The sequence below is a fragment of the Echinops telfairi genome, unplaced genomic scaffold (genome assembly GCF_000313985.2).
Source record: "Echinops telfairi isolate 266 unplaced genomic scaffold, ASM31398v2 ScPeMD7_60;HRSCAF=208, whole genome shotgun sequence".
Taxonomy (NCBI): domain Eukaryota; kingdom Metazoa; phylum Chordata; class Mammalia; order Afrosoricida; family Tenrecidae; genus Echinops; species Echinops telfairi.
Genome location: NW_022103958.1, coordinates 42,080,267 through 42,094,491, shown reverse-complemented (window position 1 = coordinate 42,094,491; position 14,225 = coordinate 42,080,267). Strand labels below are relative to the sequence as shown.

General features: G+C 49.3%; 1 protein-coding gene and 1 long non-coding RNA gene across 2 annotated transcripts in view; both read left to right on the top strand.

The window, feature by feature from the left end:
• Nucleotides 1-9,287, top strand: part of LOC123521779 — a 10,452-nt gene extending 1,165 nt beyond the window's left edge. Inside the window, exons 2-3 of the long non-coding RNA XR_006680128.1 lie at nucleotides 2,235-2,359; nucleotides 8,850-9,287. This is a non-coding gene — a long non-coding RNA (uncharacterized LOC123521779). The remainder of the gene's footprint in view (nucleotides 1-2,234; nucleotides 2,360-8,849) is intronic.
• A 2,510-nt stretch (nucleotides 9,288-11,797) lies between these two features.
• Nucleotides 11,798-13,977, top strand: ADM (adrenomedullin). The gene is made up of 4 exons (XM_004711608.3): nucleotides 11,798-11,920; nucleotides 12,336-12,460; nucleotides 12,649-12,798; nucleotides 12,985-13,977. Exons 2-4 carry the CDS (start codon nucleotides 12,363-12,365, stop codon nucleotides 13,313-13,315), a joined length of 579 nt encoding a protein of 192 aa, XP_004711665.3. The 5' UTR covers nucleotides 11,798-11,920; nucleotides 12,336-12,362; the 3' UTR covers nucleotides 13,316-13,977.
• The last annotated feature ends 248 nt before the right edge of the window (nucleotides 13,978-14,225 follow it).

Below are 14,225 nucleotides of genomic sequence, written 5' to 3'. Positions count from 1 at the left end.
CCCAAAAAAAAAAAAAGAAAAGAAAAGGCCAGCTTCTCCCGCCCTCGGCTGGTAGTATGGAATTTGCACCGCCAGGGTTTTTGCTGCACGTTTCCTGTTTATGTTGCGCGGCTGGGAATTTAGGAACACGCCACGGAGCGGGCGGGGGCGGCGAGGCTTCTGCGCAATCTTCGCGGGCGCCCGGCCTGCGCTGCTGGGGGGCCGGGGGCGGTCAGCCTGGGCTTCCCCCGGAGCGCCAGGAGTCCATGGAAGAACTCAGGAACTCCACATCCCCGGGATCCTCCTGGGCCTGGCCGGGCCGGTTTGGGTTGGTGCTCAAGAGGCCGAGGGAAGGGTCCCATCTGCCCCCCACCCCCATCCTCTGCTTTCTCTTTTCCCTATCAGCCCGGGCAGGTGGTCATTCCCCACTTCCCGCTCAAACATGCAATGAACAGAATTCCAAGTTTATATCCTCCGATCCAGATCGCTTAGTTTTTCTTGCGGCACCTCTTTATCGATCCGTTTCCACTTGGGACGAGATAGACGCCAGATCCCCTTTGCTTGACCACTTGTTAATAACAGTTTTAAAAAGCACAATCGTCTATGGATTCCGAAGAAGGAGACAATTATTTGATAGCGCTGTGATTTAGTTTAAAACGTTGCGAACCGGAGAAATGTTTCGTCATGCAAGAGGAAAAGGCATCTAGAGCACGGGGAATTCACACGAATAACTTGTGCTTAAAGAATACCGATTTCCAGGGTGAGGATTTCGTGGCTACTGAGCTAGCGTTAAGGAGGCCTGGTGGCGCTGTGCAACAGGCGTGGGACTGCTCGCCGCCAGGTTGGCGGGTCTCGGGTCCAGTAGGAGAAAGATAGTCTGTCGGCCCGTCAAGAAGCAGTCTGCGAACCCTGTAGAGGGGCATGATGAGTCCGAATGGACCCGGTGGCATGGGGTTCGGGTTTAGGGAGTTAACATTTTTAAGTAACTGCATAGATAAGCGGTTCTCAACCAGTGGGTCGCGACCCCTTTGCGGGTCAAACAACCCTTTCACAGGGGTTGCCCGATTCATAACAGTAGCAAAATGACCGTTATGAAGTAGCAACGAAAATAATGTTGTGGTTGAGGGGTCACCACCACATGAGGAACTGTATTAAAGGATCGCGGCATTAGGAAGACTGGGAATTGCTGTCATAGATCATCCCCGCTACTCACCTGGATTCCCAGGATCTTCAGAAATTCAGATGAAAGAAGCGCGAGCCTTTCTCAGTCCGAAATTGATGGTTTTGTGACCTTCTGCTCTCGGGACACGCTGTCATGGGAGAGAACGGGGATCTAACAGCTGGCGGGTTCATTTTGAGGGGCACTTTGACGAAAACCGAAAACAAAACCCACCACCGGCGCGTCAATTCGGACTCGTGGCGATCTTATATAGCGTTTCCCAGACTGTAAATCTTTACCCAGACAGCCCCGACTTTCCGATGTGCAGTCCAACGCTTATCCGACAGCGCCACCAGTACGTCTCTTGAAATAAAACTAAAATACCCACTTTTAATGTAAATTTTATTTCACAGTTCTTTAGTCGCTCTGCGGGAGAGAGATGTGACAGTCGGTTACCATTAAGATTTTCCACCTACGTAGGCACCATAAAGGACAGATCTATTACATCCTGGGTAGGGTCTCTAAGCGTCAGAGTCAAATGGCGCGCAGCAGGCTGTTGGGTTTGTTTGTTTGTTTTTCTAATGATGCTTGAGTAGCAGAGTTATGTTACAACTAAGTGGTAGACTAAAGTTTGGGGAATTTCCGTTTGTTGCAAAGGTGATGATTCTCCTTGTGATCGCTTATCGCTAAGCGAGCCGAAACGCGTTACCATCTAGTGGCTTCCGACTCTTGGCGCATCTATAGGCCTAACCGCCGGAGCTTTGGCTCGCAAGGCTGTCACAGGTTTGACATAGCATGTAAGCGCTTTCTGAAAAGGTGCATTAAAAATAGTAATAAAACTAGTTCCCCTAGAATAGGCGCCAATTGATACCAACCCATGTATGTCCAAGTAGAACCGTGCTCCACAGGGCTGAGTTTAGGACGTAGGTCTTTCGTCATTGATGTACTGGGATGGACTCCAACCTTCGCTACACCCAGGGACTCCTTCCGTAAATCAACAAACATTTTTCATCAGCGACTAGGTCCCTCTGTTCCTGCAGGTGGGCTCCAACTGACTAGTCCCTGCCCTTGAGTGTCACACTTTCTTCATTTACAGATTGAGAGCATTGGGCGGCAGAAGAATAACTGAAAATGCCCGCAAGGAAGACTGGACGGCTTGGAACTCATTTCTGTATTGCGAATGGTCAAGCGGAATCACCCTGGGTTACAGGGCAATTGCAGGTATTGAAGATAACAAATATAATCCAACTAAGAGAAGAAAGGCACCACAAATCCAGGCAGAAATGCATTCTCTGACTTTCCTGAGAGCTCATTATCTAAAGATCAGTTTCAGGGAAGAGTAATCTTAATTCCTTGGGGGGCAGCTCTTTCTAATGTTTAATAGCGCTATTGTTGGAAGTTCTCCCTTAATTGTGTCAGAGTTGTCCTCTTGTCACTTCTCCTGATGCTGCTCTCTGGAAGGAACTAGAGAAAATAAAATTTATCTTTTGTTTGATAGTCCTTCAGCCTGCTAAGGCAGCCCTCCTGTTCCTTCCCCATTTTACTTTCTTTTTCTGAAAATTGAGGTGAAATTCACATGTAAAGTTAATCATTTTAAAGTGTACATTTTAAAGTGACATTTAGGATATTCAAAAACTCTATAGCAGATGCTTCTATCTAGTGCCAAAATATTTCCATCAACCCAAACCAAACTCACTACCATCAGCCAATTCCAACTCACAGTGACTCCATAGAATCAGATAGAATTGTCCCCATGAATTTCCAAAACCATAGCTCTTTAGGGGAGTAGAAAGCCTGTCTTTCTCCCAAAAGAAACCCCTAACCCTATTAAGTAGGTATAGGTATTTAACATAGGTATTAAATAGTCACTTTCCATCCTCATTCTCCTAAACCCCTGGCAAACACCAATTTCCTTTCTCCTTCTCCAGTTTACCGATTCTTGATATTTCATATCAATCAAATCATAGCATGTGTGGTCTTTTGTGCTTGGTATGTTTCATATATTAGTATGTTCATATAATAGTATAATATGTCAGAGGTTTATTAATGTTGTAGTGTACATCAACATTTCATTCCTTTTAAATTACATACCTTATGTTTATCCGTTCATCCATTGATTTGGATTGTTCTCAACTTTGAGCTATTGTGAATAGTGTTGCCATAAGCATCTTCTTCCACATCTTTGTTTGAGGATCTGTTTTCAGTTCTTTGGGCTATATACCTAAGTGGATCGCTGGCTCACATAGAAATTCGGTGTTTGATTTTTTGAGGAACTCCCGAAATGTTTTCTGCAGCGACTGCACCATCTTACTCTCCCACCCACAGTGCACGAGGGTTCCAGTTTCTCCACAGCCTTGCCAATGTCTGGGCACTATTATGCCAGCCATCAAGAAGTCCCTGGGTATTGCAAATAGTTAATGCACTCCGTTACGAACTGAAAGGTTGAAGGTTCAAGCCCACCCAGAGTTGCCTCTGAAAAAAGGTCTAGTGAGCTACTTCTGAAAAATCAACCATTGAAAACCTTCAGTGTGCAGTTCTACTCGGACACGCGTTGGGCCATTGTGAGTCTGAATTAGCTCTAAGGCTGGGGGAACGGTAAAGGGGGTGAGTGGGCGAAGGCCCTTGTGTGAACATAGTGAGCATCCTCTGGAGCTGAGCTTTGCTCCTCAACCGACAGCTGCCTGCTTGCCCCAAAGTGATACACCCTGAAAAGGCAGCCTGATTACAGAGGTTGGCCAAAGACCAGATCACCATTACCTTTCACAAAAGCGAGAGGGACTACAGCAAGCCCAGATCTGTTTCGCTGGAGGCAGGCAGGAGCAGAAAGAGAAGCAGGCTGTGCAATACCATGATAGTGTATGTAGAGCAACATTTCTCCTTTTGCCTGAGAAGAAGAATTAGAACTGGTTACCGCTGCGCAAGGCTTATCAGCCTGCTGCTCCCCCAGCAGGGCTGTCCTAGGTTAAATGGTTGATCACAGTCATTTCAAGTGCTTCCTGTGGTTAGCCACTACAGTTGAGAGAGGCTATAGGAGAGTTTGATTTAACCAAATATACATAGGCAGGCCTGGGTGTCTTTAAATGGTCTTTACAGACCCATCCATACATAACAAAGAAGCTCTAGCAGGAGCGAGAAACTTCCTGGTCGTTTACATGATCTCCTTTCATTCAGTTAGCTAAGCAGGAAATATAAGGGCCCTGGAGGCATAGTACTGTATTGGCCTGCAAGCCACAAGGTCTGCAGTTCAAAACTGCCTGGGGCATCTCTGGAGAAACATTGGATTTTCTACTCCTGTAAACATTTACAGTCTCAAAACCCACAGGGGCAGTTCAGCTCTGTTCTATAAGGTCGCTCTGTTCTATAAGTCTGAGTCGACTCCCGGTTGTGAGAGTTGCTTCTCTTTCAGCACCATTTTCATCACTCAGTCCTATTCATCCAGCTTTCCCAATATGTCCCCTTCTCTCCAATCTCACTGCTATCACATCAGTCTAACACAGCGGTTCTCAACCTGTGGGTCGTGACCCCCTTTGAGGGGTCAAACGACCCTTTTACAGGGGTCGCTCAATTCGTAACAGTAGCAAAGTAGCAACGAGAATCATTTTATGGTTGGCATGAGGAACTGTATGAAAGGTCGTGGCATGAGGAAGGTTGAGAACCGCTGCTCTAACACATTAGGAACACTCATCTCAACTATTCCAGTAGCTTCTTAACTGGTCTCCCTGTTTCATTAGTGGTTCCAAACTTTATATAGGTAGACCGTAAAGACAGGATCCTGGTTTAAGAATGGCATATTCGTTTTGTCTTAAAATCAAACTTGTAGAACAAACAGCCAGAGGATATGTTTCGGAAGTGTGGAGGAGGCTCCAGCAATGACTGATGGAAACTGATATTAGCAGCTAAGTGTATCTAGGTGCTGTGTGAGTTTGCAAGCTGCTTTTACTTAGAATGCTTATTTATTTGTTTTGTGTTTTTTTGTTTGTTTTCAACTTTGCAAAGTGTGGAAGTAATTTTTAACCAACCACTTTAAACCATATATCCATCCTCATAGGGCTGAATTGTTTACAACATCTTTCAGGTTTTCTCTCTGAATGCTTGTTTATTTGGTGAAAAAGAACAGCTATATACTTTGCTGGGCCCAGAGCAAAATGAATATATAGAAACCATCCCAATTCAAGAGTTACAAGAGTTTCAAAACCATGGCAGCAGAACATTGATCCAAGCCTCGTGACCTTCTGAGCACCAACCCTCCGGACGGACCTTCTGAGCACCAACCCTCCGGACGGACCAGATGGCATGTCCATGAAGCAAACTGTGTTCAGACCAGTTAAGGTGGAGTGGAGAGGAAGGGGAGGGTTTAAAGATTGAAGAGAGATACAGTTCAAACCCATCAGCTTCTCTGCGGGAGAAAGATGTGGCAGACTGGTGCACTAAGGATTAGAGCCTTGGAAACCCAAAGGGCAAGTCTGCGCTGTTCTGTAGTGCTGTTCTGTGTTGGAGTGGGCTCAGTGACGATGGTTTTAGGTCTTCTCCCACTGTGCCAGGTGCCGCCATGGCACCGCTTCCCTTCTGGCACTACCAGACACACTTCCTCATCATCCAAGATATACATTTAAATCTGACCCACCATGCCCATATCATTTAAATCCGAGGAGTCCAAATGTATTGCTCTTAAATCATAGAAACCCTTATTAAATGAACAAAACTTTATTAAACAGTAACAACGAACCATGAAGCTATTGTTTCTCAATTGCCTCCAGCTGGGTTTATACACTTCTGGAGCCACCGTGTACATCTCTCAAGCCCTTCCCCATAGAATCCCACTCTCCTCGATTTACCCCATGTCCAGACGGCAGCTCTGTCTGCTGCAAGTGCCTCAGATGGCGTTCATTTCCATGTTGAGTTTGGGGAACCAAAAGTAATCTGAAGGAGCAAGATCCTTGGGGCTGTAGGGTGGATGTGGTAAGGTTTCCCAACATACATGAAAAGTAAGCAAGTACATCGTTCTGATTTTTTTTTTTTTTAAGAATTTCCTTGGTGTAACTTTCCTGGCCTTTTTTATCATCAATGCAGATTTTCATTTCCTTAAAACCTCTTCCTAAAAAAAAGACCCCCAAAACAAAAACTTCTTCCTAACAAGCCTCTGTGATTGTCCTGTGTCCTTTGAGAAAATCAAGATGGCCCCTTGGGAATCCCAGAAGCAAGCTGCCATAACCTTTTGAGTTGACCTCTTTGCCATGAAGATAACTAGTCCAGCACATCTCCTCAGAAGAACCACTAGTTTGATTGAACACTTTTATTTTCAGGCACCGTAAAGAGACTAAGACAAGGCTATGACTGAGAGAACTTGTCTGCAGCTGTCCATCAATATCAGAGTCATGTTTAAATATACTTTGCAATAAATCTAAGCATCTATGAACTGGAACCCTAGTACCAATACTTTTTGACATGCCTGCCTTCATATATGTACAATTACCATATATACTCTAGTGTAAGCCGACCCAAATATCAACTGAGGCACCTAATTTTGCCACAAAACTACACAAAAAAATGTGCTGAAAAACTCAACTTATACATGAGTATATACGTATATCTCTCCTCAAATCTGTAAGGTGTGTCCCATGTCACCAGGGAGAACATGTAAAATCTTTAATATGATTCCAATGGTCCTTTATTCTATGACCCCAATGACTGCTTTGATCGCATCCCATGGCCATCCTCGCCTTTACCCATTACGTTCCAACCCCAACCAAATTGGCCTCCAAATGTGCTTTCCTCCATTTAGAACATCAGAACCCCGTAGTCTTAGCACAGAGACCTACCACAGTTTACCCCCTACATATAGCACAGTGCTGTGCATGTAATCTATGCTTAAATTCCTACTGAAAGAATGAATGAGCTTTCAAATCATACCTCAGAGTTGGCTCATTTCAATTGCTCTTCTGATTGTGCAGGATATCCATAGGAGGCAGGTGTCCTGATAATTGCTCTCCTTAAACTTTTCAGTTGCTAGGGATGATCATAAATCACCTCTTTCATGATCTGTTCACTAATGCCATTCATTGTGCCATTGGTAGTAAATTTATCAGGAAGCCATTTCACCTTGTTCTGTAATAGCTATTAGTGTAGCAAGCTTCTATATGTGTTCCACCTTCTCTGTGGAACTTATCTTCTTCAAATTTCAGGACGTTTGTCTTCAGGCCTCAACACGTATAAGGACTAATGCTCTTGGTTTGTTTTGTGCCTGAGCAAAAAATCATTACTTTCTCTCAGTCCAATGATCCAGACAATGTTAGACCTGGAAATGTGCAAATGGTTGGGGTAAATCGTTTGTGCTCAGCCACTAACCTAAAGGTTGGTAGTTAAGGCCTACGCAGGGATGCCACAAAGGAAAGGACGGGCAATCTGCTTCTATGCAGGCAAGAAAGTATGGGGTAATTGGATTAATTGTCCTTTGTGAAGTCACCACGAGTCAGAATCAACTTGGTTTTAAGAGAGACTTATTTTTGGTTTTAAGAGAGAGACTAATGTCCTCCCTGCCCTCACTTCTCCAAGCCAGATAGAAACAAAAGATGGAAGAGTGCTTTCTAATCTGTACCAGACACAATTTGGCCAGTCCCCTGAAAGAGTAGCTTATTGTATACTTAAACTGATTTTAAAAAATTTTTTTCTGAAAAAAAAAAAAATCTCTTTTAATGAGCTCTTTAGGGAAATTCAGGACCTGGTGGCTGGTGGTTACACATTGGGCTAGGATCCTGCAATATCAGCAGTTTGAAAGAACCAGTCACTCAGCAGGAGTGACTCCAGTACAGTCACAGTCTCAGAAGCCCACAGGGGGCAGTTCTAGAAAGTTCAGGAGTCGGCATCAACTCAATGGCAGTGAGTAGTTTGGTTCTTTTTAGTTTCAGGGAAACCAAGATTTGAAAAGAGAATGCTCTGAACTTTGTGGCCTCTTTCCTTCTCCGAGGGAGGGACCAAGTCGGAGACGCTAAAGATGTCCTTTCTCTAAGCCACTGGAGTTAGGACTTCAGGATGCTTTTTGAACCCTGTTTGCAAACGGACTCTATAAACCAACCCTCAGCTGAACAAAGGCATTTTATACTACAAATAACAAGTGTATTATAAAAATTTCCTGTTAGAATACAAAAACCATCTGAGATGATTATGCAAGTCACTTAGCTGCTATGTTTTAGTCATGCTTATTAATATCAGGAATGTTACTTTTTGTTTCTTATTTTCTAAATGACTCAAGTTATGTTCTCAATGCCGTTAAGAGACTGGGTTCACTCCTTTTTCTTTTTTTTAGCTTCAAATATGACTCAGGGTAAAGGTCAAATGTAAGGCCTAAGAATAATTGCAGTGGAATGTGACGAAATTGAGACACACTGTGTAAGAAGCCTTTGGTTTATTTGTATTGACATCCATGTAGATGATAGCAGATATGTACATCTCTCACAGGGCTTTGGAGGACAATCACCCTCTGCCCTCTTAGGATTCTCCAGCACACACACACATACATACACACTCACATACACACACAGAATTGACTGTCATTACTAGGATTCCCCCTCCTCTTCTTCTTTTAAAAATCCTTTTATTGGGGGCTTGTACACTTCTTATCACAAGGATTCCTCTTCTTGCGAGATTTTAAGGCTGTTTTTCCCTTTCGCTTCCTTCCTTCCTTGAACTGCCCGGGCTCCGTGTGACTCAACAGTTGAGAGGACTGCAACGCAGGCGTAACAAACCACCGGAGAACACTCGCCGCGCAGTTTCCTTCTAGCCCCGTCATTGAGTGCAAGATCGCGGCTCCTTCATCTTCCTGATGAGTAAGTAAGCGAACACGAGACTGCACCGGTGCAAAACAACAACAAAAGCAAACGCTGCCGTCAAGTCCCTTCCAAGTCTATATTGATCCCAGAAGGCAGGGCGGGCGGCTTCCGTGGGTTTCTGAGATAACTTGCTACAGGAGTAAAAGAAAACCTCATCTTTCTCCCATAGAGCTGCTGGCTGTTTCAAACTGTAGGCTTTGTCATTAGCAGTCTAACATGCAAGATTTAGCAAATTCCTTACCTTATTTTTTTATTTAACTCCTCCCTATTTGGAAGGGACTGTTGTCCCTGTAGCCCATTCAGGCGCACACACACACACACACACACACACACACACACACACACTTTTGTAGAGAAAGGTGTACTGGCAAAATTCTCGATGCTGCCAATCCAGGACTTAGTTGGCAGGGTTGTGGGAGCATCAGGTGCCAAAGTGACAAAAGCGCACCTGGGGTGAAAGGTTTTGGTGCCAATGCTCTCAGGTGGGAACTCCTGGCACTGAGACACTGCTGAGGACATATGCATGGGAAGGTGGAGCAGAGCCGAAATTCCACCCTGGGTGAGTTTTGCTTGAAGGCAACAGCCAAGTTTGCACCTAGAACCCGCTTCTTCTCCACGATCAGCGCCTTCTGCGCAAGAGCCCAGTGTCCTGCACAGAAGAGGGGGCTTTCCTGAAGGATTCCGTGAGGAAACCAGTTCCCCAGGGTTGGAAAGAACACGTTCAGACCTCCCCTGGCTGTGAACCAGCGCCCAGCTGTCCTTGACCTCTTCTGCAGCCAGGGGTGCGAGCCAAGGAAATGAAAGTAAAACTTGTCCTGGCATGCATCCAGCTGGAAGTTGGTGACAAGTAGGTGGCAGCCACTGACGTCAGTTCTGGACAGGGTCCGTGTGAAGAGCCTGGTCCGCAGGGGAGGAAATGAAAGAAGGAAAATGAGGGGCAGCAGCAAAAATAGGTTAGGCTGGGAAGCTTCTGGAAACAGAATAGGTGCGCAGTGCAAACAGACCCACAGCCGGAAGCGATGGGCTTCTGAAAATGCCCTAAGGCCAGGAAGTCAGCCTGAGCTGGGCAAATTCACTACGCGGCACACACTCCACCCTCCCCACACATACAGCTGACTTGGGGTTAGTATCTCAGTCCTTACTGGAGCCCAGGGCATGAATTTGCTCCCCGCCCTCAGCTGAAACTCAGTCCCTCAGATGACTACCTCCTGGAAGGAAGAGTCCTCAGAATAAATCACCATTCTGAAGCCATTCCGGCCCCAGGTGCAATGTCCACATTTGTCCTGAGAGCAAGACGGTGGCTGAGCCAGCACTGTGCTGTCCGGACCGTGCTGTGGTCAAGGTCCGGGCAGTCTCTGAACATGCATGTCTTAGAGAGGTCTGCTTAGAGATGGGGAAACTAGAGCGGGAACATGACTCACCCATCTTCACACAGCAAATTGTCACAGATTTTTAAATTGACAACCAGTAGCCCCAGCGGTCTGACCACCTCAGCCTTTCCATGTAGGTGAGAGAGATTTTCAGACCCATGGCTGAGGTAAATAGGTAACAGGATCCCGGAGACCCACATATAAGCAGCAGTGTGTGTTTGAGGGTGGGGGGAGGGGGAGGGTGCAATGAGCCTTCTGTCTCCAGTTGGACCCCCCTGATGAGAAGTATGAAAATTAAGCCAAGCAGCAGCCAAGAGTACAGGTGACAAACACATTTGTTTGATTCATCATGAACAGGCACAATTTTGGGGTGAGGGTTGGGATTCCTCTCTCCCTTGACATGCGGATGACCCCAGCCTAGAAGAATTTCACCCACGTTGTAGAGGTCTGGTTCCGAGCTGGAACACGGTTTGGGCAAGATTCTCCCCCTCTCTGAATGTCACGATCCTCCGAGGCGAAGTGGGGAGCAGAATGCTGCCTTGCTCGCTTAGCTCAAGGGTTGGTGTGCAGATCAAAAGAAGTTGGGCTGTGGCAGGGCTTTGTGAACGCTGTAGCGCTTCACCTACACGAAGGAAGCCTTCGTGTTCTCCCTGGCAGTCAAGCCTCACGTTCACGATGGGTGATTGGAGGTTTCGAGAGAGGACAGCCAGGCCAAAAGAACCCCACAAAAATCCCCTCGGGTTGTAACCTTATAAGGCATCATTGGATTCGAGGGGCGTAGGGGGTGAATCGGCATCTTCTTAATTTTGGTTATTCCTAGATTTCCAAATAGGCGTGTGAGATTTAAATATGCTGATATCTCCCCACTCCAAATCCTAATTCTCAAAGTAGCCCTGCCCTGCTTGCGAAATCTTACAAACCCACCCTGGGATCCAGGGAAAAGGAAGTTTTCAGGAATGGTGGTGAGCGCCGCCCCCCTACTGCTGTCCCCCCCTGCTGCCCCGCGGGGGTCTGCTGGAGTCTAAACCTGGCCAGGCGCCAAGCCCACAGGAGGTGCAGTCCCACTAGCATGGCTTCTAGTCCCGGGACTTGGGACAACTCTGCGGTTACTCCGGGCTGGTTTACAGGACCTGTTCTCTCTGGGCTGCCGACGACCTCAAGAGAAAGGACCCCCGGAGCTTGTATCCGCCCTCCATCACCCAGTCTCCAGGCTCAGACTTATGGCATTCTTGCACCAATCTCCTAGGGGGCCGTCTCTAAGCCCTTTGAGGGGCCCATTCCCCCAAGCCCCACACTCACTGGCAAGCAGTGCGCACACCGGGAGTGCAGGAGCGCGCGCGCGCCGGAGGGGAAAAAAGGGGCGGGGTGGGGGTGGGGGAGGCCGCCCAGGCCCCGCCCCCACGATCTTATAAAACCCGAGGAACCGAGCTGGCCACTCGGTGGTTTCTTGGTGACACCAGGCAGAGGAGCTCGGCTCTTACCACCTCTCACTTCTCGTCACAGTCGGACTTGGACTCTGGGGTTTGCCCACTGCCAGAGTCTGGTCTCTGACTTTCTCCTATTTTTGGCAGATTCGCCCTCAGCAGGTAGGTGCGGGGAGCCTCGCGGGTTAAGGGGTTCCCTTGCTAAGGCTGGAGATTGGGACCACGAGTGAGTCAGGGGTACTATCTACCCTGGAGGGTCTTAGGCGGGGGCTGTATTCCCCTCCCCCATTCGGTGGGTAGAGATCCAATTCCCTTTGCTCCCGAAAGTGGAGTGGGGAACCCCTGGGCGCCTTGGCGCCGTGCAGCAGCCTCGCTTTCGGGGTCTGTTACCGGCCGGCCGGCGCAAACGCCTGTTGGCGCCTCTCTGCGCCCCTGGGAGATAAGAGGCTGAGCCCAGCGGAGCGTGGCTGGTCTGCCCGGGCTGGCCCTCCACCCTCCACCCTCCCTCCCTCCCCGCCTCGCCCGCTGGCTCTGGCCGGGTGCTCACCTCTGCTCTTCGCTCTGTCCGGTCCCCAGGGGTCTGCGCCCCGCCGCCGCCGCCGGGATGAAGCTGGTGCCGGTCGCCCTGGTGTACTTGGGCTCGCTCGCCTTCTTCGGCGCAGAAGCCGCGCGACTCGACGTGGCGTCGGAGTTCCGAAAGAAGTGAGTTGGGGCAGCCCTTCCCGCAGCCTTCGGGCCTGGCAGACCAGGCAAATTGGCCGTGGGGCTCCAGTTGGAATGATTGAGGGCAGGGACCGCTCTGGTGGGGGATCGCCACGGGGGTCGGATGCCGGGCGAGGGCCAGGACCTCCCCGAGACACATGCAAATATAGTCTGTTTGTGTTCTCCAGATGGAATAAGTGGACTCTAAGTCGTGGGAAGAGGGATCTGCAGGTGGCCAGCAGCTCTTCCACCGCTCTCGCTGCTGTGAAGGACGCGCCAGCTCAGACCCTCGTGCAACTCCAGGACGTCAAGGACACCTCTGCCAGCCTCCAGACCAGGTACACGACGCTGGGTGCCTCACCGGGAGCGGTGGGTGTTGGCGGGGAGGGTTATCAGGTCAAGGGAGAGTCCGGGCTGCATGGCAGCTGAGATGGGGGGGAAGCCATTTCTCGTGGCTTAGTCTCGGTGGCTTGGGGCCAAAGCCCTCCTTGATGGGGGTTTCATCTCAGCCTTCCTCTCCCCAGCAATCCCGACGCCTCCCGCATTCGAGTCAAACGCTACCGCCAGTCAATGAACAACTTCCAGGGTTTGCGAGGCTTCGGCTGCCGCTTTGGGACCTGCACGGTGCAGAAGTTGGCGCACCAGATCTACCAGCTAACAGACAAGGACAAGGACGGCACTGCCCCCAGAAACAAAATCAGCCCCCAGGGCTACGGGCGCCGGCGCCGGCGTTCGCTGACCGAGGCTGGCCCGGGTCGGGTCCCGGGCTGGACTTGGCTGTCCCTGAATCGGAAGGCACGCAGCGCTCCAGCCTCCCGGGAGCAGCAAGTCCTTGCCGCCTTCCTCCGGATGTAAGCGCCAGGGGCCGCAGAACCGCAGCGCCAGCCCGGCAGCCCGCTGGGGACTGAGACCGTCCCGCAAAGACCCCAGCCGAGGAGGCACCGCCTGGCAGCGAGTCCTGGCTTCGCAGGGGTCGCTTTTCCTCTTGGGCTCCTTTCACCTGGATCTGGCCTCCCCCCTCCCTTAACCCACCCCCGGGGGGGCGGGGGGGCTGAGGAACTCCAGGCTCTCTCGGAGAGGAGAAACTGAGAACGAAAAACGCAGAGCCTCCGGGGCAGGGGTCTGAGCCATTGCCATGCCCGCTCACCCACAAACTGGTTTCTCAAGGGGAGTCACCCCATCCATCGGGCACGAGCCTCGCGATTACTTGAACTTCCCAAAACCTAGAGAGGAAAAGTGCAATGCGTGTTGTACATACAGAGGTCACTATCACTATTTAAGTTTGTGATTGTTAACGTGTTTCCTAACTCCCAATATAGAGCTATTTTTGTACGGTGTATATTGTATTAAGGGCATTTTAAAGCAACTGTATTTACTCCCTCCCCGTTTTCATAGAATGTCTCAGTGAAGTGTAACGTTGTTGGCTGTGTAGTTCGTGTGTCTGTGCGTGTGGAAACCAGAGACTGGTAAATGGGTGATACGCGAAATAGCAAACCAATAAACTGTCGTATCTCTCTGCCGCCGCCTCCTTCTTGGCTCCAGGGGCTGGGGGTGGATGCCCTCGGGCTGTTAGCACAGGCTCCGGAGTGGGGGCTCCCTCCTCCTCCCAGCTGCGAGACCAATGCCCACGGAGGCGCCCTGTGGGCACCGGACCTGGGGGGGGGGGGCGGTGAGCGGGTCATGAGCTCGGCCGTCCACGCCGGGTGTGCGGAGCGTGTGCCCAGGGCGTGGTCAGGGCTTCACGAAGGCCGCCGAGGTCACTGCC

What these genes read in the sequence shown, in the direction of transcription:
- ADM (XM_004711608.3), top strand. Translation starts at nt 12,363, where the DNA reads ATGAAGCTGGTGCCGGTCGCCCTGGTGTACTTGGGCTCGCTCGCCTTC. An exon ending in GCGTCGGAGTTCCGAAAGAA is followed by an intron (nt 12,461 to 12,648) that starts GTGAGTTGGGGC and finishes TGTGTTCTCCAG; the next exon opens with ATGGAATAAGTGGACTCTAA. An exon ending in TCTGCCAGCCTCCAGACCAG is followed by an intron (nt 12,799 to 12,984) that starts GTACACGACGCT and finishes TCCTCTCCCCAG; the next exon opens with CAATCCCGACGCCTCCCGCA.